At 36.3% G+C, this 27,970-nt stretch overlaps 1 protein-coding gene across 1 annotated transcript; it reads right to left on the minus strand.

Moving 5' to 3' along the window:
* Nucleotides 1–3,493: 3,493 nt before the first annotated feature.
* On the minus strand, nucleotides 3,494–27,856 carry LOC132562033 (uncharacterized). The gene is made up of 21 exons (XM_060226756.1): nucleotides 27,200–27,856; nucleotides 26,813–26,892; nucleotides 26,432–26,466; nucleotides 24,852–25,863; nucleotides 21,464–21,537; nucleotides 17,930–18,010; nucleotides 17,583–17,705; nucleotides 17,050–17,172; nucleotides 16,846–16,920; nucleotides 16,338–16,465; nucleotides 15,647–15,733; nucleotides 15,346–15,435; nucleotides 14,893–15,000; nucleotides 14,536–14,728; nucleotides 13,890–14,030; nucleotides 7,595–7,680; nucleotides 7,348–7,418; nucleotides 6,800–7,095; nucleotides 6,060–6,225; nucleotides 3,828–3,901; nucleotides 3,494–3,598 (listed from the first exon to the last, which is right to left on the minus strand). Exons 1-21 carry the CDS (start codon nucleotides 27,854–27,856, stop codon nucleotides 3,588–3,590), a joined length of 3,711 nt encoding a protein of 1,236 aa, XP_060082739.1. The 3' UTR covers nucleotides 3,494–3,587.
* Between the last annotated feature and the right edge of the window lie 114 nt (nucleotides 27,857–27,970).

The raw sequence follows: 27,970 nt of genomic DNA on the forward strand, positions 1-27,970 counted from the left end.
TTTGTTTCAGCTTGACAAATGTATCGACCCCTTGACTTTGGTGGTCCAGGTTGATTCATGTTTCCTCGCCTCCTGTGTATATTGTAACACTACCCGCAAATGGTCACTGTTCTGGCGAGAACAATCAACCCGTATGACAAATCGTACAACATATTTGCCATTAAAGGTTATTCCGCAAAAATACACCCTTGACCTTCAAGCTGTGCGGGGAAATGTAAATCTATACTCTGTTTCTGTCGCCATTATATATATAAATCATTTAATCTTTTCTCTCAAACAGGAATAAAACTTTGATATCCCTTGATATCATATACAGATTTTTTAAACCATGACAATGTGTAACACGCTTGATATATTTCCAAATAATTTAAAGACGTAATTGAAATCTGTATTCATTTTAACAAATTTTATTGACAAAATATGTTAATATAAATAACAGGCAAAGCCTATATAAATTCTCTCCATATATTTGCCATAGTAGAATAAATGAATTGATTTACTCTTGGTATTTTCACAAGACTGAAATGAAAATAACACAAAATAATTAATACACAAATATAGAAAATGAAGGGAGATAACTCTCACACATCATATACACTATAGCATATATACATACATCACAAATACAACATTTTTTACAACGTCCTTTATACATTATATAGTGTATAGTCATCAACAGGTATGACCTAAAATCTGTATTCAATTAAACGTTTTCAATTTAATACCACTGTCAATTCAAATAAAGAATTAGGTGCGGTATCATAAACAGTATATTGTTTATTCAAATACATTTGGTTGCTGATTTTGCAAATGGGTTGGGCAGTGAATTAAACTGCGTCATAGTTAATTAGTTCTAGGACGCGTAAGTGATGCTACGGATCGAAAGTGACAAAGTTCATTAAGATCAGTTTGTGTCTTGGTAAAGAACAAACTAGGACAAAGTTTGCGACCTTTCCGTGGTAAATATTTACTGGTCAACTTTCAGTCTAGGAAATGCTATAAGAACTTATAGATTGACACCATCATACTAAATTGATAGAATGTTCCTAATTTGATTAAGCAGGAAATGTCAGTGTGCTGACTTAGAAAATTGAATTCTGTAATTAATCAAAAACGGTAAAACTCAACGCACATACCTTTAGTATTGTGATACTTAAACTGAAGCCCAAGACCGTTTATTTTAATTTGCAGCAGAACACGCAAAAGTAAGCAAACAAACCACATTATATTTGCATGTTTTATTACGTAGTTAAAGCAGTATCTTGCGAACCACACATAAAAGATCATTCAAACAAACAACGAACTAGGTAGGGTTTTATTTTCAAGCTTTTACCTAACAAAAGTATCTTCTAAAAAAAACCAATACCTTTCTTGTATTAAGGGCTTTCGTAAGAGCATTTGGTAAACATGTCAGTCAGATATGTGTAGTTAACGATTCACAATACTAGCACAAAGTCCATACCATAGTTTCTAAGCTGTGACCATACTATTGAAAATATTTGTATCAGCAATTGTACACGTCCTCTCATATATTTCTCTGAATTATTTCATACGCAATACTGCAGGTACAATCTATTTCAAATTACTAAATATAAAAATATTGCACTCACTCAGCTGGTTGCTTTCCTCTCACACATACTAATAATATATTTACCATGCAACAACAATGCCATGAATCATGTGTTAAGTAATCGTGTTCGATCGGCAGCGAAAAACCAGTCAGTTAATCATAACAATACTCCTACACGCTGATAGAACAAGTTGCATAGAAAAAAGAAAAGCACGCATTGTTCCAAAATTTGCACGTCAAGTTTGTCTTAATACATGGGAACGTAACATTATTCTCCGGTTTGGGGTATTGTTTATACTCGTGAAAATCCCATGCGCATCAAAGCAACTTAAAGATGTAAGTTTTTATCTGATCATTGTTAAACAAGAGGCCCAAAAGGCCTGAATCGCTAACCTGTTTGTTAATTGACAATTAGTTGTGCAATGTTAAAAGTGACTGAACAAGTTTTAAAAATCTTTTAAAAATTCAACACAGTTTACCTCGTGATGTTGAAAATTAAGAAAGGTTGTGCAGTTGAACAAACTTGGAAGCCATCATATCAGCATGTTACTGGTGAAATTTCAATATCTAAGGTTTTCTGGTTGTTTAGAATATGTTGTTATAGATGTTTTCAACCAATTTGACCAGGGTGACGTTGATTGCGGGTCGACAAGGTCATTCACTGGAACAACTAATACTGTAGTGATTTGGAAATTGACATTGTCAGCAGGGTATTAAGATGGGGACTCAGGGTGGATGGCAAATGCGAAAGTATGAACTTTTACTTCACTAGATAGTTCAGTATAAAGATTGCAATTGTTATGTTATGGTCCAGCAATTATTTGAAGTTTTCAGAGGGAAGACAGGATTGAGTACAAGGCCAATCCTCACTATGAACTTGAAAGTGGGTCAAGGTCATTCATTTGAACAAAGCCCGGGCCTTTCAGTTAATGGAGAGAAGTCTTTTGAAGATATTTATACATTTGACCAATGTGACTTTGAAAATAGGTCAAGGTCATTCATTTGAACAAAACTTTGCAGCCCTTCATCTCAGCAATATACAGGCCAAATATCAGTACCCTGGGTCTACCGGTTATTGATGAGTTCTTCCAAGATTTTAACATTCGGCCCTTGTGACTTTAAAGTGGGTCAAGGTCATTCATGTGAAGAATCTTGCTACATCTTTTAGTCCTTTTTCCCAGTATGCACAAGGTCCATTATTATTACCTCGGCATTTCCCTTACTGAGAAGTATTTCAACCCCTTTGACTCATGTGACCTAAAATATAGGTCGAGGGAATTATTTTGAACATACAAAGTGTCATTCCTTTCCAGTAAGCCACAAGTCCAGCATCATTACCCTGGGTATTTCAGTTAATAGGAAGAAGTTGTTAGAAGGTTTTAATACATTTGACTCGTATGATGTTGAAGGTAGGTCAATGTCATTCATTTGAACAATTTTGGTAGCCCTTCATCCCAGCAAGCTACATGTTTAATATCAGTGCCCTGGGCATTTTGGTTATTAAGAAGTTCTTCCAAGATTTTAACATATTTGACCCCTTTGACCTCGAAAATGGAGAAGACGTTTGGATGTTTTTAAACGCATTTGGCCTTTGTGACATTGAAAGTGGGTCAAGGTCATTCATTTAAACAAACTTGGTTGACCTCCATTCAAGCATGTTACAGGCTCCAAATCAGCACCTTTCTGTTATTGAGAAGTTGTTTGAAGCGAAAAAAATATACGCCGGACGGACAATGGTTTATAATCATAATAGAATAATACTACCACTAGTGACGCTTAAATCCGAAAGTAAATCCTACAATGGTTTCGTATAAATCTATCCCGTAAACGTGTGTGAAATGTAAAACATAAAACTACTTATCAAAATAGGAAAACAATTATGAAAGACAAATGTAGTACTGTTATTCATTAGATCATCTCCAAGACATTTAATGCTAAAACTTATAGTAGCATCAATAACTACTTCTGTAATGGTAGGTGTTTTACTTTCCCGGTGGATATCAGCGTCACCTTCACTTTATGTTAGCACTGAAAAACAAAAACAATAATTATATAGAATATTCAAATTCGCCTTATAACAAAACATAAGAAACTAATGTTATTTAAGATTTACAAAACATATTGAATATTTTTCGTATTACAGCAGATGCCGAGTAGCCAGTAAAACGTAACATAGGACAGAATGACTAGCGTTTTACATCATCATTAATCGTTTGTTGCTCAGTAAGACCCTGTACTTAGATATAGCTACTATTACCTGTCCGTCGTATATGTACTGCTGTTTTTGTGTTGATTTCAATCTGCTGCATCTTTGTGAAAAGGAGCCGATACCTACAAAATGGATTAAACATAAATGTACAGTCTTCGTGCAAAGGCTGTTCTAAGTACAACGTACTCACTTATTTTTGGAAAATGTGATGCAATTAACAATTGCCAAAAATATATCAGTCTCTCTTAATTATGAAATAGGACACTCGTTGATGCGTGAGTTCTAAGAAGCGGAAGTCTGTTGAATATTTCGTGTAATGGATAATTGTGAGTGTGCCCATCCAGATTTTGACATTTCAGCCTTCTTCAGTTGCCTTCTAGGCTTCGAATGTTATACCTTTATCATCACTGATGAGTCCTAAAAGGACTAAACAGCTGTAAGCTTTAGCATCAATGACGAGTCCTAGAAGGACGAAACAGCACTATCATGTTACAATACTGACGAGTCCTAAAAGGACGAAACAGCTGTAAGCTGTAACAATACTGACGAGTCCTAGAGGGACGAAACAGCTGTAAGATGTAACATCACTGACGAGTCCTAGAAGGATGAAACAGCTGTAAGCTGAAGCATCACTGACGAGTCCTAGAAGGATGAAACAGCTGTAAGCTGTAACATCACTGACGAGTCCTAGAAGGATGAAACAGCTGTAAGCTGTAACATCACTGACGAGTCCTAGAAGGATGAAACAGCTGTAAGCTGTAACATCACTGTCGAGTCCTAGAAGGGCGAAACAGCAATATCATGTAACAATACTGACGAGTTCTAGAAGGACGAAACATCTATAAGTTCTGTGTTATTATGAACGTGTCGTGTACCACAATTCTTTGTTATTATGAATTTCCCGATAAATGTCCTAAGTATTGAGTCATTATGTCCTGAGTTCTGGGTCATTATGTCCTGAACACTTGATCATTATGTCCTAAACACTGGGTTATTACGTCCTCAGTACTGGGTTATTATGTCCTAAACACTGGGTTATTAAGTCCTAAGTACTGGTATATTACGTCCTCAGTACTGGGTTAGTATGTCCTCAGTACTGGGTTAACATGTCCTAAGTACTGGGTTATTACGTCATCAGTACTGGGTTATTATGTCCTTAGTACTGGGTTAATATGTCCTAAGTACTGGGTCATTATGCCCTTAGTACTGGGTCATTATGTCCTCAGTACTGGGTTATTATGTCCTAAGTGCTTGGTTATAATGAATGTGTTATATGGGCCAATTTCATTTGTAGTCCTAATACTTTCTGTCCTGATATCCACCTGTAACACTACACTCTTGTAGATTACGTACTCATCCATTCAATAATTTTAAATTTAGACAGACCAAATTGTATTTTTCTCAAGTGGACCACAAAAAATGAGATAAAATCTCAACACACAAACCCACCTAGCACATACAGCTCTTACAAATACATTTAACCAATGGATTAGTCTTTTTTTGTTCAAAATATGATAGAAAACAATATCACCTGGCCTTCATATTATGTCAATTAACAGTGAAAACAAACCATAGATAGCAAGAATGAGATTTAGCTCTGTTTATTCAGTGGGGTGATATACCAATGTCCTTACCCTACACCGTCCATGTTGATGATGACGGTCCCACCTGGACGTTTGATATACCATTGTCCTTACCCTACACCGTCCATGTTGATGATGACGGTCCCACCTGGACGTTTGATATACCAATGTCCTTACCCTGCACCGTCCATGTTGATGATGACGGTCCCACCTGGACGTTTGATATACCAATGTCCTTACCCTACACCGTCCATGTTGATGATGACGGTCCCACCTGGACGTTTGATATACCAATGTCCTTACCTTACACCGTCCATGTTGATGATGACGGTCCCACCTGGACGTTTGATATACCAATGTCCTTACCCTACACCGTCCATGTTGATGATGACGGTCCCACCTGGACGTTTGATATACCAATGTCCTTACCCTACACCGTCCATGTTGATGATGTCGGTCCCACCTGGTCTTTTGATATACCAATGTCCTTACCCTGCACCGTCCATGTTGATGATGACGGTCCCACCTGGACGTTTGATATACCAATGTCCTTACCCTATACCAATGTCCTTACCCACCGTCCATGTTGATGATGACGGTCCCACCTGGACGTTTGATATACCAATGTCCTTACCTTACACCGTCCATGTTGATGATGACGGTCCCACCTGGACGTTTGATATACCAATGTCCTTACCCTACACCGTCCATGTTGATGATGACGGTCCCACCTGGACGTTTGATATATGTGGCCTCTATCTTTCCATTGACGTTACCAGGGTAGTCACGGAACTGACCTCCACTGTCGACATACTGCCACTTTACGCGGTAGTCAGCAGTAGGTGAGTCAGGCGATACGGGTGGTGTTGTTACATCGACTGAAACCAGACATAATGTTATCATCATCACTATCGGCCAAACCTTACACATTGTGTAAATGACAACACTTCCTGAATTTAACGAGATTTTTAACATCACACCTAAATGAAGACACTCTATCACATTCTTCACAACGTTATATGTAAATTAATGTGTGGTATCATATGTACTTATATACTTAGCAATATAAGAAAATTTGTATCTAGATAAACAATTTAAGGCCCCATGATTAACAACATGTATCTATGTTAATTGTTAAACTTTATCATTATTATTTATTCAATACAAGAAAGGTGTTTCCAGCGCCGAAAATTTAGTGTTTTTTTTATATGTACCTGGGAAAGGAATTAATATCAGCTCTAAGCTTGTTTTCCAGTCCCATACGTATCTGATGCACGTGTTAAATTTATTGTATTAGAACATTGTTTAAGCTAAATATAAGGCAGGTTTGTATGGATTTGCAGCGTTTATTTTACACTGAATTATCTTTAATTTTGCAAACAAAAAGAACAAATTTTCAGCGTAATTAGAATGACCTGATAAGTCATATCGTCTTATACTTTTGTTTTACATATAATTTACCCTTAGATTTAACGATATCACTTTCTCCAGATCGGAGTGATGTCTTTGGAGTCAGTGACGTGTTTTTCTTGTTCATTTCCTCCACGGATGGCAGGCACGATTCTATCTTGTTGGGGACGTCTGTATTTGTATTGACCGTTTCTCGTGGTGGATCATTTCTCAGGGTAGGCCTCGGTAAGTTTTCATTTGTGAAATGACTACCGCTGTTTTGAACGCGAAAAGAACTTTCCCGGCCGGTTTGAATACGGGGGCGTGGCGTCGTATTCGGATCACTGTAATTAAAAGAAATCAAAGTTGTTGATAAATATTTGTTTGGGTGAGGCTGCAGTTATAAAGTTTACTGACATTGGTTCTAGGTCATAGTGTACTATCTATCCTTAAGAATGTGGCACTTCATCTAATTCGTTTGATTACACGTTTGTGTGTCTTCGAGGTACTTGTATTTGCGTGTATGCGCATGCCCGTAAACATCTAAACATTTCAAACCTGTTACGAATATTATTTTTGGGTAAGGAAGATAATACCATATTTCTATATCAAATCGTCCTTCCGCTCCATATTTGTAGCTACCCGTATTACCGCAGGGCCACCTCACCTAAAAAACACCAAGAAATAAATTTTTTGTCAATGTTAAGGTTGGTGCTATCCTGACAACATGATAACAAAGCACATTTTACATCAGGAAGATGTTTCCTAAGATGTGATAGACCCAGAAGCTATCATTATGATTGACTTCCATTAACACTGAAGCATGAGGATTTATCAGCGTACCCCAACAATGCCGTTCTCCTTGACCCGGAACACAACACCAATTTTGCCTTCACCACCATCCTGGTCAGCAAAGGTCCAGTCTGTACCTTTATAAATAACACAACTACAGCTGTGAGTATTCCATTAAAACAAATAAAAAGCATATGAACGATAACAGGACTGGTACATTTCGCCGTTTTTTTCAGAATTTTAAAACTTCACAGTTATAGGATTTTTTACGTACATGTTTTCGTATACCTGACGATGTCCATTTTTAGCGGCGAAGTTTGAGTTAACAACAAGCATACGTTTTTTTTATGAAATATAGCTAAATGAAAGACAGATGAAAATATATGAATCAGTATTTTTGAAATGTTGCGCTCTTTCCACAGATGACCTGTAAATTATATACATATTATCTTATGCTTCATATAAAAAAAAAGACAACAGAACAGTTAAGAGGAATATTTAAAGAAGTTGATAGAAAGTCTAGAAGCTAGCTTAAACCCAGACCAGGAAGAATTAGATAATAGAAAACAAGAATTAGAATCTTCACGATTGAGAAGGATAAAGGAAAGTTTTATCAGATCAAGAGCAAAATGGATTGAAGAAGGGGAAAAGCCTACTTCCTATTTCTTGAATTTAGAAAATCTAAATTTCACTTCTAAAATAATTCCAAAATTACAAAAAGATAATGATGACGTGATTACAAACCAGGGGGATATTTTAAATGAAGTTAGATTATTCTATGAAAATTTATACAGATTTAGAGAAGTTGATGCTGTCGATTTAAATTATCATCTTCAGGGTTGTGGAGTACCAAAATTAAGTAACACAGAGTCCAAGATTCTGGAAGGTTTGATCACTATAGAAGAGGCAGGTAAAGTTTTGAAAGATATGAACAATAATAAGAGTCCTAGATCAGATGGTTTCACCCCTGAATTTTTAAAGACCTTTTGGAAATTTATAGTATTTGTTGTCCGTTCAATAAATTAAAGTTTTTCTGTAGGTCAGCTTTATATAACTCAGAGACATGGCATAATAACCTGTATTCCAAAGGGAGATAAACCACGTCATTTCTTAAAAAAACTGGAGACCTATCTCTTTGTTAAACATTTCCTACAAAATAGCTTCCGGAATAATTTCTCATAGGACAAAATCAGTTCTAGGAAAGCTTATAAATGAAGATCAGACAGGTTTCTTATCTGAGCGCTATATTGGTGAAAATATTCGTACTCTTTATGACGTAATGGCGTATGCTGAAGATTTAGATATTCCAGGAATGCTCCTTATGGTCGATTTTGAGAAAGCTTTTGATTCTGTTTCATGGGATTTTATTGATAAAGTTCTTGATTATTTCAATTTTGGGCGGGATATAAGGAAATGGATTAAAAATTTTCATACTAATATTTACTCCTCAATTAATCAGGGAGGTAATATTTCTGCCTCTGTTGACATCCATCGCGGTTGTCGTCAAGGTGACCCTATCTCCCCGTACATTTTTATTTTGTGTGTTGAAATTTTAGCAGCAAAAATCAGGACAAATAACAATATAAATGGTATACAAATTGATAATGTATCTATTCTTAATATACAGTATGCAGATGACACTGGTCTTATACTTGATGGCTCAGAGAACTCACTCAAGGAATCAATTATCGAACTAACCTTTTTTGCTAAAATGTTAGGTTTAAATATTAACACAAATAAAACACATGTAATTTGGACAGGAAGCAAAAAATATAGTGATTACTCTTTCCTTCCAGAATTGAACCTTCTCTGGGGCAATAATAAGTTTACTTTTTTGGGTATTGAATTTTCGGTCAACCTTAGTGAGATTCCTAGAATGAATTTTGACAAAAAATAGTTAAACTGAAAGCAATTATTAACATGTGGCGAAGACGGAATCTTCGTCCTATTGGTAGAATTAACATAATTAAGTCACTTCTAATTTCCCAGTTCAATTATTTATTTATAACTCTTCCTAATCCTCCCGACAAAGTTCTTGCCAAATTAAATTACTGTTCGAATTCCTCTGGAATGGTAAATGTCACAGAATTAAAAAGGATGTGGTAATTCAACGCCATATAGATGGGGGGCTAAAAATGATAGATGTAGGAGCTTTTATGGATTCTCTTAAATTAGGATGGATAAGAAGAATCACTCAGTCATCAGGAAAATGGAAAGTTCTATTGAATTCTATTGTAGAGGTAAAAAAATGTTTCATTGCGGAAAGGAATATGTTAAGTCATGTAGTAACAATTGCAGCAATATATTCTGGAAAGATGTTTTTAAAAGTTGGGTTAGATTGAATAATTCCTTTCCTATGAGGCAAAGTATGCCAGAGTCAATTTTAAAAACCCCTTTATGGTACAATAATGACATTCAAGTGGGCAATAGATATGTCTTCTATCCAGTATGGTTTAATGCTGGTATATATACCATCAATGACCTAATTAAAAATTCTGATCATTTGACATTTTTCTCCTTTGATGAGTTTCTTCATAAATTTTTAATCAATACCAACTATTTACAGTATCTTGGCTTGATTACAGCCGTCAAGTGTTTCTTGAGAAAACATGACTTCCATCCATTAGGACTATTTCAGCCTTTTATACCACTTCTATGGGATTTTTTTTTATAAAAGTGAAAAAGGTGCCAAAGACTTCTACAATGCTATTATTAAACCAGCTCCAACCCCTACTGGTATTCGAAAATAGAGTGATGAGTTCGACTTTGATGATCAGAAGTGGAAAAATATATCAATAATTCCGTTTACTATTACAAAAAGTTCTAAGCTACAGTGGTTTCAAGTAAGGATTATACATCACATTCTGGTTACTACCTCCTTTCTTTTCAATATTAATTTAATACCTAGCCCTTTATGTACACTATGTAATATGGAAAGAGAAACAATCCTTCACTGTCTATGGGAGTGTATAGAGGTACAGACTCTATTGGAGAGATTTGAGTCTCTTCTTGATATTCTTCTGATTCCTTTTTGGATAAACAAAGAAACGTATTTATTTGGAATTATCCATCCTAATGCTAACACTGTAGATAACGAAATTTTAATTCTCATTAAACACTATGTTTATATGTCAAGATGTCTACAAAAATCTCTTAATTTAAATGCTCTTATAAATAAGATTAAGGATAATTTCCATGTTCAAAAGTACATTTCCAGCAAAAACACTATTATGAAAACAAATTTTGAGAATAATTGGAAAAAATGGATGCCCATTTTGGAACTATAGTATGTATGCTAACAAGTCTGTTCCCAATGGCCATGGACTTGACTTTACCAAACTGACTCTCTCTCTCTCTCTCTCTCTCTCTCTCTCTCTCTCTCTCTCTCTCTCTCTCTCTCTCTCTCTCTCTCTCTCTCTCTCTCTCTTTGTTTAGGATGTATAATGTTTTTTTTATATATAAATGTATTCATGAGTGAGTACGTGTGTGTGAGAAAATATTTTTGATAAGTGTAAGTGATATGATATTGTATGTGTGTGTGTGTTTGTGAGTTTTTTGTTAAGTACATGTAAGTTTGCTATGTGAGTGTAAGTGGGTGTGAATGTTGATGAGTGAGTTTGTGTGCAGTAAGTAGTAGATACTACATGATGATGATGATGATGATAATTATATGATGATGATGATGATGATGATGATGATGATGATGATGCATGTATATGTGTAAGACATATTCAAGTAAGAGCACACAAGTGTGAGAGTGTGGGTGTATGTTTTTGTGTGGTTTCTCTTGTATATTGTGTAAAATGTAAAAAAAAAAAAAAAATAAAAGAATTACAAAAATATATATATATATATACATATACAACAATTGAGTTGTACATTCCTCATTTGAGGAGATATCAGGCAGCTTTATACACAACCTATCATACCTCCATTAATGAAATACACAACCTATCACACCTCCATTAATGAAATACACAACCTATCACACCTCCATTAATGAAATACCCGCCAGCTTTATACACAACCTATCATACCTCCATTAATGAAATACCTGCCAGCTTTATACACAACCTATCATACCTCCATTAATGAAATACCTGCCAGCTTTATACACAACCTATCACACCTCCATTAATGAAATACCTGCCAGCTTTATACACAACCTATCACACCTCCATTAATGAAATACCTTCCAGCTATGTACACAACCTATCACACCTCCATTAATGAAATACACAACCTATCACACCTCCATTAATGAAATACCTGCCAGCTTTATACACAACCTATCACACCTCCATTAATGAAATACACAACCTATCACACCTCCATTAATGAAATACCAGCCAGCTTTATACACAACCTATCACACCTCCATTAATGAAATACCTTCCAGCTTTATACACAACCTATCACACCTCCATTAATGAAATACCTATGTACACAACCTATCACAAATACACAACCTATCACACCTCCATTAATGAAATACCTGCCAGCTTTATACACAACCTATCACACCTCCATTAATGAAATACACAACCTATCACACCTTCATTAATGAAATAACCGCCAGCTTTATACACAACCTATCACACCTCCATTAATGAAATACCCGCCAGCTTTATACACAACCTATCACACCTCCATTAATGAAATACCTGCCGGCTTTATACACAACCTATCACACCTTCATTAATGAAATAACCGCCAGCTTTATACACAACCTATCACACCTCCATTAATGAAATACCTGCCAGCTTTATACACAACCTATCACACCTTCATTAATGAAATACCCGCCAGCTTTATACACAACCTATCACACCTCCATTAATGAAATACCTGCCAGCTTTATACACAACCTATCACACCTCCATTAATGAAATACCCGCCAGCTTTATACACAACCTATCACACCTCCATTAATGAAATACACAACCTATCACACCTCCATTAATGAAATACACAACCTATCACACCTTCATTAATGAAATAACCGCCAGCTTTATACACAACCTATCATACCTCCATTAATGAAATACCTGCCAGCTTTATACACAACCTATCACACCTTCATTAATGAAATACCTGCCAGCTTTATACACAACCTATCACACCTCCATTAATGAAATACCTGCCAGCTTTATACACAACCTATCACACCTCCATTAATGAAATACACAACCTATCACACCTCCATTAATGAAATACACAACCTATCACACCTCCATTAATGAAATACACAACCTATCACACCTTCATTAATGAAATACCCACCAGCTTTATACACAACCTATCACACCTCCATTAATGAAATACACAACCTATCACACCTTCATTAATGAAATACCCGCCAGCTTTATACACAACCTATCACACCTCCATTAATGAAATACCCACCAGCTTTATACACAACCTATCACACCTTCATTAATGAAATACCCACCAGCTTTATACACAACCTATCACACCTTCATTAATGAAATACCCGCCAGCTTTATACACAACCTTTCACACATCTATTAATGAAATACCCGCCAGCTTTATACAAAACGTATCACATCTCCGTTAATGAAATACACGGTAGTTAAATATACCTGCCAGCTTTATACTATATATACACACCTTTGCCTAGCTAACCGACAGTTATATATAAATACCTGCCAGCTATATATAACATACCTCCAACCAGATACCACAGCTATATATAATGAAATAACCGACAGCTTTATACAGATAAACAGCTATCATCTCCGTTAATGAAATACACGGTAGTTAAATATAACTTGCCTCCTTTCACCAGATAACCGACAGCTATATATAACATGTCTCCTTTGACCAGATAACCGACAGTTATATATAACATACCTCGTTTGACCAGATAACCGACAGCTATATATAACATACCTCCTTTGACCAGATAACCGACAGCTATATATAACATACCTCCTTTGACCAGATAACCGACAGCTATATATAACATACCTCCTTTGACCAGATAACCGACAGCTTTATATATCTTGCCTCCTTTGACCAGATAACCGACAGCTATATATAACATGTCTCCTTTGACCAGATAACCGACAGCTATATATAACATACCTTGTTTGACCAGATAACCGACAGCTATATATAACATACCTCCTTTGACCAGATAACCGACAGCTATATATATAACTTACCTCGTTTGACCAGATAACCGACAGCTATATATAACATGCCTCCTTTGACCAGATAACCGACAGCTATATATAACATGCCTCGTTTGACCAGATAACCGACAGCTATATATAATATACCTCCTTTGACCAGATAACCGACAGCTATATATATAACTTACCTCGTTTGACCAGATAACCTGTAGCAATCAGGTGGTCTCCTAGGATCTGGCGAGGTTCATCAACTACTCTGACGTCATAGCAGTCGGGCTGGTAGTGATACCGGTTTTTAAAGCCGTTGTCCCACTCAATCCAAATCATTCCTTTAAGTTTGTGAACGTTGACCATTAAATACAGACATTCAATCGCAATGACAAATAAATGTATTCCTCAAAACTACAAAAAAATCTCTCCGTTTTATTAAAGGTGTCTATCAACATCTTTTATGTTGAACGATTTTAATTTATTTTATAATCATCTATATCGAGGTGAAACCAACAATGGCCGACGTTTGTCAAAATCTTCCAATGTGTATATAATACCTACCGCTGACTTGACAGAACTCATTCTGTAACATATGGCTCAAGTTTGTCAAAATCTACCAATTTTTTATATGTTCCGTTCGCTTGTCTTTATCATATGGCTGACGTTTGTGAAAATTTACCTATTTGTTTACATCTACCGTTCGCCTGACAAAAGCTAGTCTTTTATCTAGCTATTATAAATCAGATTATAAAATTATAAATTGTTATACCAACATTATTGATATCAATGTCTACTAAACAGCCAGACAAACAATGACGACTTCCATCCAACTACGATAAGTACCATTGTCTTGGTGTCCTATAACAGTTCCGGGCCCCTCCGTGTCCTGGTTTTTCCATTTCCAGCTTGGTCCGCGACGAACACGTGTCCCGATTGGGGGCATATTTGGATCCTGTTCAATATACATTGTTAGTTCTATCCCTGATGTAGACGTTTCCCTGCTCTTCAGATATTCAACGTAATCAACGATGTCCTCCTGATGATGTAAAAATAATTCTCTGTCTCTCTCTCTTTGTCATTAAATTTCAAATTGTTCTGTAAGAACTCTCTTATTAAGGCAAGTGACTAGAATGATTATCTGCAATGTATATATATACTGCTATATGACTCTTTGGGGGCTGACTGGAGCTGAATACTTACTGCGTCCTGTTGGACAGAGAAAGGAGCCATTGAACGGTCTGTCAGGATATCCATCATCTGTTGCCGGCTATTTCCTTTGAGCGCTTCATACATTTCAATGGCGGAAACCTTGGTAACATTAGAAAGGTGACAAATATGAAACATTCCATCTCTACAGCTGACAAACTTACAATGGATCTACACTGAAAAATGAAACGATCCATGCACCAAACGGTGTTTACTCTGAGCTTTTATTAAATCAAAGTAAGTGATTGCATACTAAATATGTGATACCACCCTCCAAAAGACAACACCCACGTATTGACAATAACATGGAAATAATAAATAAGACCCGCATAGTTTGATTTATCATCAATATTTACTATAAAGATTACTACTGTATGAAAAAAGGATCTTCGTTAGCATTTTACAGGACATGACATCATATCTCTCTCTCTCTCTAAAGTACTGAACCTTTGCCTGGGTCATCTTCACAAGCCTTTGGACATCACTTGACGGGTAAATCCTTCCCTTTGTCATTCTACAAATGTCCTCGAAATATACCTAAAATATCAATACATTTATATCAGTTTGTATTAAACACTTCTGCTCTTCACTAACTTCCCGTCACATCAATTCTGCCTTAAATATGCAGATCGTTCACACGTATCAAAAGAGTTCCTCTTCAATAAAAGTATAATTCACTATTGGACATAGCTGGAAAATATACAATTATTTTCATAGGATCATGGAGTCAAATAAATATCATTCTTACCGTCTTTGCGTCCCCTACTGGTACACAAAACACGCGGTTACCTCTCTCTGCGTAGTCCTTCAGAACTGGCAATAGCAGAAGGCGAATCTTCAAACGAAAAGAAAATGTCCTATGATTAGAAACTGATAAATTCCTTTAGAATACAAAGTTATTCAAATCATTCCCTCATTCCGTACCACGAAAACTACCACTGTATCCAGATTGGAATTATGTCCCCCAAAAAACTGGATTATTGTTGTCCGTTAAGCAGATTTCAACTTGATAGTGTTAGAAGATTTTTTACAAGCTAAAGAGATATATTCCTTTGTGTACTGTTTTCGTATTTGTGCTGAAATATATTTCAGCTTCTGAATTATTATATTACAGTGAAGGTTAATATTAAGTGTAACTTTGCCAATTCTATTTTTTTCTTTCACTTCTACAGAAAGAATATCACGAAGTTCGCGAAACCATTTTAGACATGTAACTAGGAAAAATTAACAAGCTCAAGTCTAACCCACAAGTATCAATGTCAACAAATACGGCACGTGATCTAACACCACAAGTATCCTCTGGTCAATAATGACGACACGTGATCTAACCCCACAAGTATCCCTCTGTCTACATAGACGACACGTGGTCTAACCTCCGCAAGTATCCAATCGCCAGCATAATTTTATTGTGAACCAATATAAACCCGTGTGTTACCTACATGAGAAGTTATATGGGAGCCCTCTTCTGTCTGTTCCGTGGTGCAAGTGTCTCGTGTAGCATGGCCGTCACTGATGAGAATAACTTTTGAAGATAGTGGTACGCTTCTCACGTTTGTAACACCCGATGCTGAAACAAAAATAATATACAAAAAATAGCAATAATCTTTGCAGTATTGCTTATTGTTAAAGATCGACATCCACAATTTTTTTTTTTTTTATTTTGAAGATACCATTAAAAATAAAGCGTCGTCAGCAGAGATAAAAAAAAAACACCCATTGTAAGTGAAATCAGTATGTTTTCAATGCATCGAACATTTACAGTATATACTATATACAAGGCGATAAAAGGTAATCATATCACATATATGGGCGTTCTCTCTAGGTAGTCTGATAAAATCTCGGTGTCCATCGAGATGCCATCTTGTCCTCCAAAACCAGCTTAACTGGCTACGACTCAAGGGGCACATATCGAAAGTTCTGATAATGAAGAAAGTGTCTCTTTCTCACCATTTCCTAATAAAGCTGCTAAACCCATCACTAGACCTGCTGAAAATGGACTAGGACCTCCAACTGGTAAGGTATCTGTAAGTCAATGAAATAAGGTTAATATCAGCAGTATAGTGTACCTGTTTCTATCGCAGTAATACCAGATACTTAACAGATTGCAATGTAAAATGTATGAAGCTTTTATTATTTTTAAAATTTGTTTACCTAAAGAAGATATCAGATCGACGTAATCCATTGTCAAATGCTTGAAAACAGTAGTTTCCTGACCAATTACAGTTATGGCGATATTTTCCTCAACTCCGATTGTCTTGTGCACAGCCTGTATACCTGTGGTATAGACAATGTATCGATATCAGTAAAAATCAATCAAAGGTACAATCGCCAGATAATCGATCACTTTTTCACTTAAAACGTTATACGAAATACACAAACGTCATCTTTCTATAAAACATCGAGTTACTTACAAAACAAAAACGAAACTTCATCATGCAGCAGTTTCGTTCATCTCGGACTCAAAGCAAACAAAGTGTATATCAACACGAATGATTGTAAATAAACACATATTTACAGATCAGCATATCACCATGTATTCTACTGTACATCAACAGCTAGTGTATTAATATCGAGTAAATAATTATGATACATTATATGCATCAATTGTATGGATATTAAATACGTAAGCAGATGGTAAACGCAGTACACTGAGTCTCATACTTAACACATCTACAACAAACTACCTTCTATGATCAGTTTGGCAATTCGTATCATCTCGTAAAACGGTTGACCACGCATACTTTCTGAAGTATCCAAAAGAAGGACTGTATCAGGGCCTCTCCCGCGATAGGGAGCTAAACGTGTCCCTATCAAAGAAAAAATAATTCCATTAGATCATGTCCATGTCTCTTGTGCAAAAGGAATGAAAAAAAAAAACATACGGAATTGTTGGCAAGGATCAACTGTAAATCACATCGACGTGTTAAATATGTACCTGACTGGTCACATGTTGCTAACCACTACACAAGACAAGAATTGAAACCGAAACCAACATATACACGTATCATATGTACTGACAGTTCCAATTTACCCTTTTGGCGTTCCTCGTTGGCTTTTGCTACCCATCTCTTAGATGCTTTAGCGTCGGCCTCTGTTATGCTAAAGTGATCCACTGAAATAAAGAGTCCGAAATATGCAATCAATTTTGTGTATCAATACGATACGAAATACACGCTTTTGTGTCGTATACTCACTCCGTATCCAACGCGATGACACAACGTACAAAACTGTGGTTAGTGAGCTCATGCAAGGTCACTGTTAAGGTCTTATTTCATTTATTTCTGTATAGCTCACTCATTGATATCTTTGTGTGTAGGTCCATGAACACTATAACACATTTTGGCAATAGAATTAGCATTGTTCTCACAAATATCGTAGTTAATTCTGAAAAAAACTGAGAACGAAGTATATAGCCCTTGTAAATATTATGGAAACAGGTAGAGTTCACATCCATAAGGGAAGTGTATAGCCCTTGTAAAAGCCATGGAAACAGGTAGAGTTCACATCCGTAAGGGAAGTGTATAGCCCTTGTAAAACGTAAGGGAAGTATATAGCCCTTGTAAAAGCCATGGAAACAGGTAGAGTTCACATCCATAAGGGAAGTGCATAGCCCTTGTAAAAGACATGCAAACAGGTAGAGTTCACATCCTTAAGGGAAGTGTATAGCCCTTGTAAAAGCCATGGAAACAGGTAGAGTTCACATCCATAAGGGAAGTGTATAGCCCTTGTAAAAGCCATGGAAACAGGTAGAGTTCACATCCGTAAGGGAAGGGAAGTAAGGGAAGTATATAGCCCTTGTAAAAGACATGCAAACAGGTAGAGTTCACATCCATAAGGGAAGTGTATAGCCCTTGTAAAAGCCATGGAAACAGGTAGAGTTCACATCCATAAGGGAAGTATATAGCCCTTGTAAAAGACATGCAAACAGGTAGAGTTCACATCCGTAAGGGAAGTATATAGCCCTTGTAAAAGACATGGAAACAGGTAGAGTTCACATCCGTAAGGGAAGTGTATAGCCCTTGTAAAAGACATGCAAACAGGTAGAGTTCACATCCGTAAGGGAAGTGTATAGCCCTTGTAAAAGCCATGGAAACAGGTAGAGTTCACATCCGTAAGGGAAGTGTATAGCCCTTGTAAAAGACATGCAAACAGGTAGAGTTCACATCCGTAAGGGAAGTGTATAGCCCTTGTAAAAAACATGCAAACAGGTAGAGTTCACATCCGGTAGGGAAGTGTATAGCCCTTGTAAAAGACATGCAAACAGGTAGAGTTCACATCCGTAAGGGAAGTGTATAGCCCTTGTAAAACGTAAGGGAGTGTATAGCCCTTGTAAAAGACATGCAAACAGGTAGAGTTCACATCCGTAAGGGAAGTGTATAGCCCTTGTAAAAGCCATGGAAACAGGTAGAGTTCACATCCGTAAGGGAAGTGTATAGCCCTTGTAAATGTCATGGAAACAGGTAGAGTTCACATCCGTAAGGGAAGTATATAGCCCTTGTAAAAGACATGCAAACAGGTAGAGTTCACATCCGTAAGGGGAGTGTATAGCCCTTGTAACAGTCATGGAATCAGGAAGAGTTCACATCCATAAGGGAAGTGTATAGCCCTTGTAAAAGACATGCAAACAGGTAGAGTTCACATCCGTAAGGGAAGTGTATAGCCCTTGTAAAAGCCATGGAAACAGGTAGAGTTCACATCCGTAAGGGAAGTATATAGCCCTTGTAAAAGACATGCAAACAGGTAGAGTTCACATCCGTAAGGGAAGTGTATAGCCCTTGTAAATGTCATGGAAACGGGTAGAGTTCACATCCGTAAGGGAAGTGTATAGCCCTTGTAAAAGTCATGGAAACAGGTAGAGTTCACATCCGTAAGGGAAGTGTATAGCCCTTGTAAAAGACATGCAAACAGGTAGAGTTCACATCCGTAAGGGAAGTGTATAGCCCTTGTAAAAGACATGCAAACAGGTAGAGTTCACATCCATAAGGGAAGTGTATAGCCCTTGTAAAAGACATGCAAACAGGTAGAGTTCACATCCGTAAGGGAAGTGTATAGCCCTTGTAAAAGACATGCAAACAGGTAGAGTTCACATCCGTAAGGGAAGTGTATAGCCCTTGTAAAATCCATGGAAACAGGTAGAGTTCACATCCGTAAGGGAAGTGTATAGCCCTTGTAAAACGTAAGGGAAGTGTATAGCCCTTGTAAATGTCATGGAAACAGGTAGAGTTCACATCCGTAAGGGAAGTATATAGCCCTTGTAAAAGACATGCAAACAGGTAGAGTTCACATCCGTAAGGGGAGTGTATAGCCCTTGTAACAGTCATGGAATCAGGAAGAGTTCACATCCATAAGGGAAGTGTATAGCCCTTGTAAAAGCCATGGAAACAGGTAGAGTTCACATCCATAAGGGAAGTGTATAGCCCTTGTAAAAGACATGCAAACAGGTAGAGTTCACATCCGTAAGGGAAGTGTATAGCCCTTGTAAATGTCATGGAAACAGGTAGAGTTCACATCCATAAGGGAAGTGTATAGCCCTTGTAAAAGACATGCAAACAGGTAGAGTTCACATCCGTAAGGGGAGTGTATAGCCCTTGTAAATGTCATGGAAACGGGTAGAGTTCACATCCGTAAGGGAAGTGTATAGCCCTTGTAACAGTCATGGAAACGGGTAGAGTTAACATTCGTAAGGGAAGTGTATAGCCCTTGTAAAAGACATGCAAACAGGTAGAGTTCACATCCGTAAGGGAAGTGTATAGCCCTTGTAAATGTCATGGAAACGGGTAGAGTTCACATCCGTAAGGGAAGTGTATAGCCCTTGTAACAGTCATGGAAACGGGTAGAGTTCACATCCGTAAGGGAAGTGTATAGCCCTTGTAAAAGACATGCAAACAGGTAGAGTTCACATCCGTAAGGGAAGTGTATAGCCCTTGTAACAGTCATGGAATCAGGTAGAGTTCACATCCCGTAAGGTGAGTGTATAGCCCTTGTGAAAACTAGGTTTTCCTACCATTTCGGTTAGAAAATGTCTGTTAAACTCAATCGTTAATGCAATTCTTTAAGACTCCTTTGATATGTAGGGGTGTAGGGTATTGATATCTCACCCAAGAGGGGTAACAAAATGATGTAAAGCCTGAGGCTTTGCTGAAGGTTTTGCCACATTTTGCGACCTCGAAAAATCCCATCCTACGACCCGAAATATGAAAGGGTATTTTAATGCTATTTCTCATTATGATATAGTGGAAACATCTTCGATCATGCACTACAAAGGACACTATATCATACAAAGGACACTATATTATACCAAGGACACAGGACACTATATTATACAAAGGACACTATATTATACAAAGGACGCCATATTACAAAACAAAACAAAGTATTTAGATACCTGTAGAATTGAGAAACACATAGTACGCTTTTTGACGAAGAAAACCTTTCATTGATAATTCCTTAATTCATTCTGAGTTAACTGAAGTCCATTTACCCCAAATGTAGTACGTGGAGTCATCACAAAATTAGTTCTGTTTAATTACCATCTCGTATACAAATTACCCTGCAACAAACTTACATCCCATTGCTGACATATCTGCATGCATCTTAAACGCGTCATAAGCGCTCGATACATCAACTGTATTTCTGAAAGAAAAAAGATGTTTGATTACATGAAATTAAATTGAGTTTTTGAGTCAGGCATACTTAAACGATTTGACAATATAGCAACCATATAGTCCAGTCATTTTATAGTTTAACATCAAACTAATTGCAACAGATTTTGTTTTCGTTTTATTTATTTTTTTCATAAAGATTGGTATATATATTGTAACAGGAAAAAGTCTCGTCTCCCAAAATCAACCTTCAGCATTTTCACTGGACCAACTTTGAAGTTTAATTCCAATATCTTGTGTAACATTGAACAGGAGAAATTAATTGTACTGCAAATCGATATTCAATACAGGTAAGCTTCAAAATTCAATAGAAATACTGCAATGAAAAATACGAAATCACTAGTATTACTTTAAAACATTGAAACGCCTACCATTCTAGCTTTTGTTGAATTTGTAAGACAAAGTAGTAAATCATTTAACATCAATATAGATACAAATGAAATACCATACGTATATTTAAAAAACGAGGATTTTACTTTCACATAATAGGATTTACGACTGTTTTAAGTTAATCTGTGAGGCTGATTACGCGCTGTCCAAATTTTACAATAATTAAGTTTATGTATGTAAGATTTAAGAAATATCATCAGGTAATGCTGAAAAGTGCGTTACATTATTTTCCATGAAAGTTATCTTCAGCAGAAATGCTATCTTGGTTAAGATATCTGCTTATAATGAATGACGTCATGTTCATAAAAAAAAATTTAATAAAAACGTCTCTTTCCTTCAACAGTATACAATAGGGGTATCAATAATGAAGGTTTAACTTTATATCATAAAAACATTCCTTATATGATTGCTTTACTGTCTACATCTTCTTTAGGACGAAACCTGTTTAAAATATCACGTTTTCTGTTGATCAGAATTGTTTTTAGCGCTGAAACAATATTGCATGAAATGAGTTTTCGCCATTAAAACTTGGACGCATTTGTAAATTCATTATTTCAACATTTCCTGCACATATACAAATGGATACAAAAGAATGGTAAGCATTGGACTGTCTTTTTTCGTATAACAGCTTGCAGAAATAGGTTTATTTTCTATTCAATTTGGACTTATAATAATACCAATTGACCAAATTCGGTGAATAATACCCGATAAACTCGGAGGTATGGTGCGACTAATTTCTGTATCATATGTAGTAAGTGAATGTTTATGTACCATTGATCATGTATCAATATTTGATAACATGTAATGTTTTATGAAGTTAGATATGAAATCACATTATAACTGAGATTAAGAATCAGTATTTTCTACATTTAAATTCGATACAAGTTAACGTAAAGAGTGACATTTTAAAGGAAAAACACATAAACATAAACTCCATCCCACCATTGATAAATTGTTGTAGATCATCATTTTAATTGATGTTTTTGAGTATGCTTTGGCATCATTTGCAAATAAAATTATAATATAATCAATAATTTTTGTTATATAATTCATCATGGGTTAAATACATATGATGGTTACATATAAAAATGGAAAAAAATGCCATCAAGTCATTCTATTTTTTGACGGACCATAGAATACACCCATACCAGAACTCCTCCAACAGCCAAATACAACAAGACAGTGCACCAAACAGACTATTGGCATTCCATACATATGACAACTAACTGCGCCCCTCTGTTTGTTGACTTGTTTTGGTTTTTATAAGAGGCTGAATTTATCGAAGAGCTTATCAAAACCTGTCAAAAAGTCGTTTCATTTTACTGTTAGATATATTGATGTCTTTTAATATCAAGAAATTTATTGATCACGTTAATCGTATATACCCACCAGAATTAAAAATCAAGGACCCGACAGACTCTACTACATCAGCTGCTTATCTCGATGTTTTTCCTACAACGAAACCATGTGGACAACTTTCCACCAAGCTGTATGACAAGCGCAATGATTTCATTTTCCTGATTGTGAATTTTCCTTTTCTGGATAACAACTTACCTGCATCCCCAACCTATAATGTTACATATAACAATTGATTCGATATTCTGTTCCCATTATCACGATTTTCGAGCAAGAATTCGACAACTGACCGACAGCCTCGTAAAAGTTTCAAAAGATGCAGTTTTACGGTCATCATAGTAATCTCATTGAGAAATATTTTTTCTTTGTGTGAACTGATGCTTGTGTTAGATGCTCGTTAATTTGCTTGTTGTTATATATCTTTCTTTTTTATTTGAGAAGGTGACATTACTTTCTTGGGATTTTCATGGTGTCGTCGATGAGGCAGAAAAAGCTTACTTTAAATGAGAACTCAACGCAAAAGGCACCGCTAGAGTGATAGGATAAGTGGACAAAGTTTCAGGTAGTTTTATTGAACGCTATTGACACTTGACTCCCAAAACGATAAAATCTGTAGTATTTCCTGATTCCATGGAAGCAAAAACAAAATTTTGTTTAATTATCCGTAGCAAGAGGCACTACCAGAACGCTTCATAGTTTCCGGTTGTTATCCTGAATGGTTTTGAAGTTGTGCTAATATGCCGTTTCCATGGTAACGGAAAAGGCATTTGAATGAAGAACTTCTCCATAAAAAATGAACTACTCGAGTACTTGGTTGATAATTGTGAAAAATTTGAGTAGTTATCTTGTGCGGAATCAGAGCTCTAGTCCAGAAAAGTTGAAACATGTAAATTTGCTAAATGGAGAATTTCTTCCTAGCAAAAGGTGCTCCAGAAAATGTCCATACATGCGCGGGTAAACGCGCGGAACCCAATTTAAACCCCCTCCCCCCACCGCCTTCCCTACTCCCACCCTTATCCAACCCCAACAACAGTTTCAAGGGGGATATAAAATGCAAATATTGTCAGCTTCAAATAGTCTTTACGTTACCTTGATGTTTCAAGATGTTTTTCAATACAGCACATCTGCTCTAACATTTTGATATTTGCTAAGCTTCAGCTGGTCGTAGTACAGTAATATATTACACTAAAAAAAGAGGCACGATATGTGATTTTTCCTTACTTTCTCATTCCTATAGAATGTGTTTTTTAAAGTTAGATTTCAAACGACAATTTCCTTTATAATACTGATAATCCCTTTCCAAAAACCAAAAAATAACTGCTGCAATTAGTTTGTGGTTATTAATATTTCAAGGAAAATGAATGGACTAAGAGTGGCTTATGAAAACGTACTCTAATTACAGACGGAGTAAGAAGTACCCCAAAAATCCAGAAAACATTATATATACACAAATATACAGAATCTTATGTCACTAGTTCGTCTTTGTGAATATCTTTACAGCAAATATGTAAACCAGCATGTTTTCAGCAAGATGGAAAATCTTACCCAAAGGATTCGAAAGTCGCTCCTCCAAGGCTGGTAGTGGTCGAAGCCTCCTTTCTAGGACTACTTGGAATACTCAATCTAATGTTGCTATCCATCAAATAACATGCTGGGCCACCACGTAAAACGACTTCATTACGTATAACCTTTAATCTGTTATCATTTCTGGGGCTCGTCTTCCGATATCTGAAGCCGAGATCGGAGCATTTCATCTTCCTCCGTCTGGATCTAGGCCGTGATGATGTTTCCTCACCACTTACGTGTTGGTCCAATTTTAACGATGGTGAACTCCTTTTCACACTTAATCCTCGCTTTCTTTTTGACCTTAATTGTTGATTCACGTGATCAACACCGAGTCCATTCTCTCCAAGAACGCGCTCTTTTGTTTCTAAGAGCACATCGGTACTTAGATCAGAACTCGTGGCATTGTTCCGTGGTACTCCGTCTGTACCATTGCTCTTGATTGTTTGGGATGAAGAAAAGACAGTTTGGTGTTTCGTTGTGTCTACTTCTGCAAGTGGATCTACTTCAATTCTGTCTTCGAGAACACAGCCTGATCCAGATTGATGTGGAGAGCTCGTGTCTCTGCGTTCTCCGTTGATATTCGTGGATGTATTTGACTCTGTAGTAAATCTATCTCCTTTATCTCTGGAGCTAATATGTAGATTTGAGTCCATGTTATGTGTCCTTTGGTCGTGGCTTTCGCTCCTTTGTATCTGTCCCTTAAGCTGTAGGTTACCTTCACTATGTTCGTTTTCTACTCTATTCATTTCCTGTTGATCCACTTCATTGGTCAAACCGTGTCGATCTGCTTCATTCGTCGCTCTGGTCTGATGACGATGGCGTTTATTTCTATTTCCGTTCATTACATTCCCCTGTAAGGACTTCGTTTCAAATGACTTACAAAGTTCGTTTAGTTTGTTAAGGGCATCAGTAAGCTTTTCCTCCAATAGTTCCATTTCATTATCGCCGTCTGTAATCCGGTCTTCCAAACGTGTGAAATTACAACTGGTTTCTAAACAAATAACACCATACAAGTTAGTACGCTTCTGTTACAACTAATGTTTCCCTGGTCTGTTCACTGCATGAATTATTTTGGTAACGGTAGGAAAAAAAACAAATAAAATAGAAATTGCTGGTATATTGGACAATTGGACAATTTCAATCTTTTAATATAGCTGTAATACACGGACATTTTATACATACCTTTTAATATTACTGAATATTCCGTTGGGTTGAAATATGTTGTACAAAGCTTAAACATTTCATTTAACAGTTACTGCGTTTTGCAATTCATCTTTGAAATTGAAACTGGTAAGTCACTTTCAGCAATGAACTTCTAAGATGAAATTTACAAATTAAGAAATCTGCTTCTGTCTTACATACTGAATTCACCATTCAAAAACTTAATTTCTTCCTGTTAATATCACCTTATAAAAATAATGGATTATATCATAGTTAACAACTCATCGTATTTTTACCTTGTTTAACTTATAACTCATTAAGAAAAGAGAATCATTTGCCTTTTGTTGTTTCTGTAAACTAAACATAAAAAACCGCTTTATCAAAATATGAAAACCTACCAGTAATCCTTTGCTGAAGGGCTTCGCAGCTTGCGCTACAACATATGTTGGTAATCATTATGTGTAATGATCTGGCAAACCAGCTTCAAGTCACAATCATACAACAGATTGTAAATTCTTAATACTTTACATTGATTATTGTCTTGCCTCACACAAATAATAATTTTTAATACATTTTTATTGAAACAAATCTCAATTATTTTGATAAGTAGCAGAGAGAATGAATAACAGCTTATCTATTAATCAGAAAAGTCATGTTTGAATATTTTAATTCTATTACAATCTTTCGCCTTTTACAATCATGACGACGTCTCAAAAATATACGCTAATGAACAGGTTCAAATGATGTTTGACATTATTATAAGTATCGTATGTAATTACCTATCGTCATGTCTAATGCGGTGTAGGAAAGTCTCATTCTGTTTCTGCAAGGCGCTGGACTCCTTGAGAACATCCTGAAACTGGGAAAAGAATTAAGGGCATGAAGCATCTAGTTTCACATATCATACCATAAAAGTAAGCCCAATACGATATATCGTAAAACTAGTATTACATAATTGTAATAACAAAAAACACCAGCATTGCATTTTATGAAGAAAAAGACACCACTGCAGCGAGTCATTTTGTTACGTAAAGAGGTTGCTAAAATAAAGTTAAATGCTAGTTTTGTATTCCTTATATTAGCCTTTGTATGTGCTAAATTAATGTTACATTCTGTGATAGAACTAAAACCATTAATTTACTCTTTGCATTTAAATAAAGACTCACACGTTGGAGTAGTGGGCCAAGCTCCACTTCAGTAATACATACTAGAGATGATGACTGGTCTGTGACGTTTGTGCCGGATGCATCAGATATAAGGTCTCTAGACGACGTTGGACCATTGATGTTAGGAATGCCTTGTAACAAGCTAGAATCTGAATTTACGAATCCAACACCATCAAACTCAAACTTGCCATTTGAACTGGAATTTAACTCAGTAACGCTCAAGTCTAACACATGTGCAAAATCCTCTTTGGGTCTTGCGCCTTGTTTAGAAAAATCTCTTCCTGAAGTGACTTTTTTAGCACTTTCCTGAGTAGAAGGGTTTGAACATGATATGTTCGCCTCTCGCCTGTGTTGTGTAGATATAGAGGGCTGGTGAATCGGAACGTTGCTCTCTGTTAGTGGCTGTTCTAGATCTGTGTTACTTGGAAATGTCGAGATACTTTCAGTCTGACTCTTAGAGACTTGGTACAAAGAAGCCGAGCCTCTGTCTGAAATATGATTACCCTGGGCGGACGACCGACGTTTGTGTAACCAGGGGATATTTGGCACTGTATCATTATGTAAACTGTCGTTTGATGCTGTCTCTTCGTTCACTTTTTCACCGGTTTTCTTGTTTAGTAGAGGAATATTGGGTTCATTATCAAGTGGATCTCCCATAGTCTGAAACAATTAGTCGCTATAATACTGGATATATTAATTGCTGATTGGGTGACAAGGAGTAGAGAGGATTGATGAAAGGCCGATATTTGATTTAAAATTTCGACATGATTA

This window comes from Ylistrum balloti, unplaced genomic scaffold, assembly GCF_031769215.1.
Source record: "Ylistrum balloti isolate Yb309-2 unplaced genomic scaffold, AGI_CSIRO_Ybal_v1 Utg371328, whole genome shotgun sequence".
NCBI lineage: Eukaryota > Metazoa > Mollusca > Bivalvia > Pectinida > Pectinidae > Ylistrum > Ylistrum balloti.

Bases quoted from the DNA above. Each gene is read 5' to 3' on its own strand.
- LOC132562033 (XM_060226756.1), bottom strand. From the start codon at position 27,856: ATGGGAGATCCACTTGATAATGAACCCAATATTCCTCTACTAAACAAG. The intron at 7,419-7,594 runs GTACGCTGATAA...GGTGTTTTTTAG, and splicing joins AGGAGAACGGCATTGTTGGG to GTGAGGTGGCCCTGCGGTAA. The intron at 6,226-6,799 runs ATAAGACGATAT...ATGTAACAACAC, and splicing joins ATTATATGTAAAACAAAAGT to CACCCGTATCGCCTGACTCA.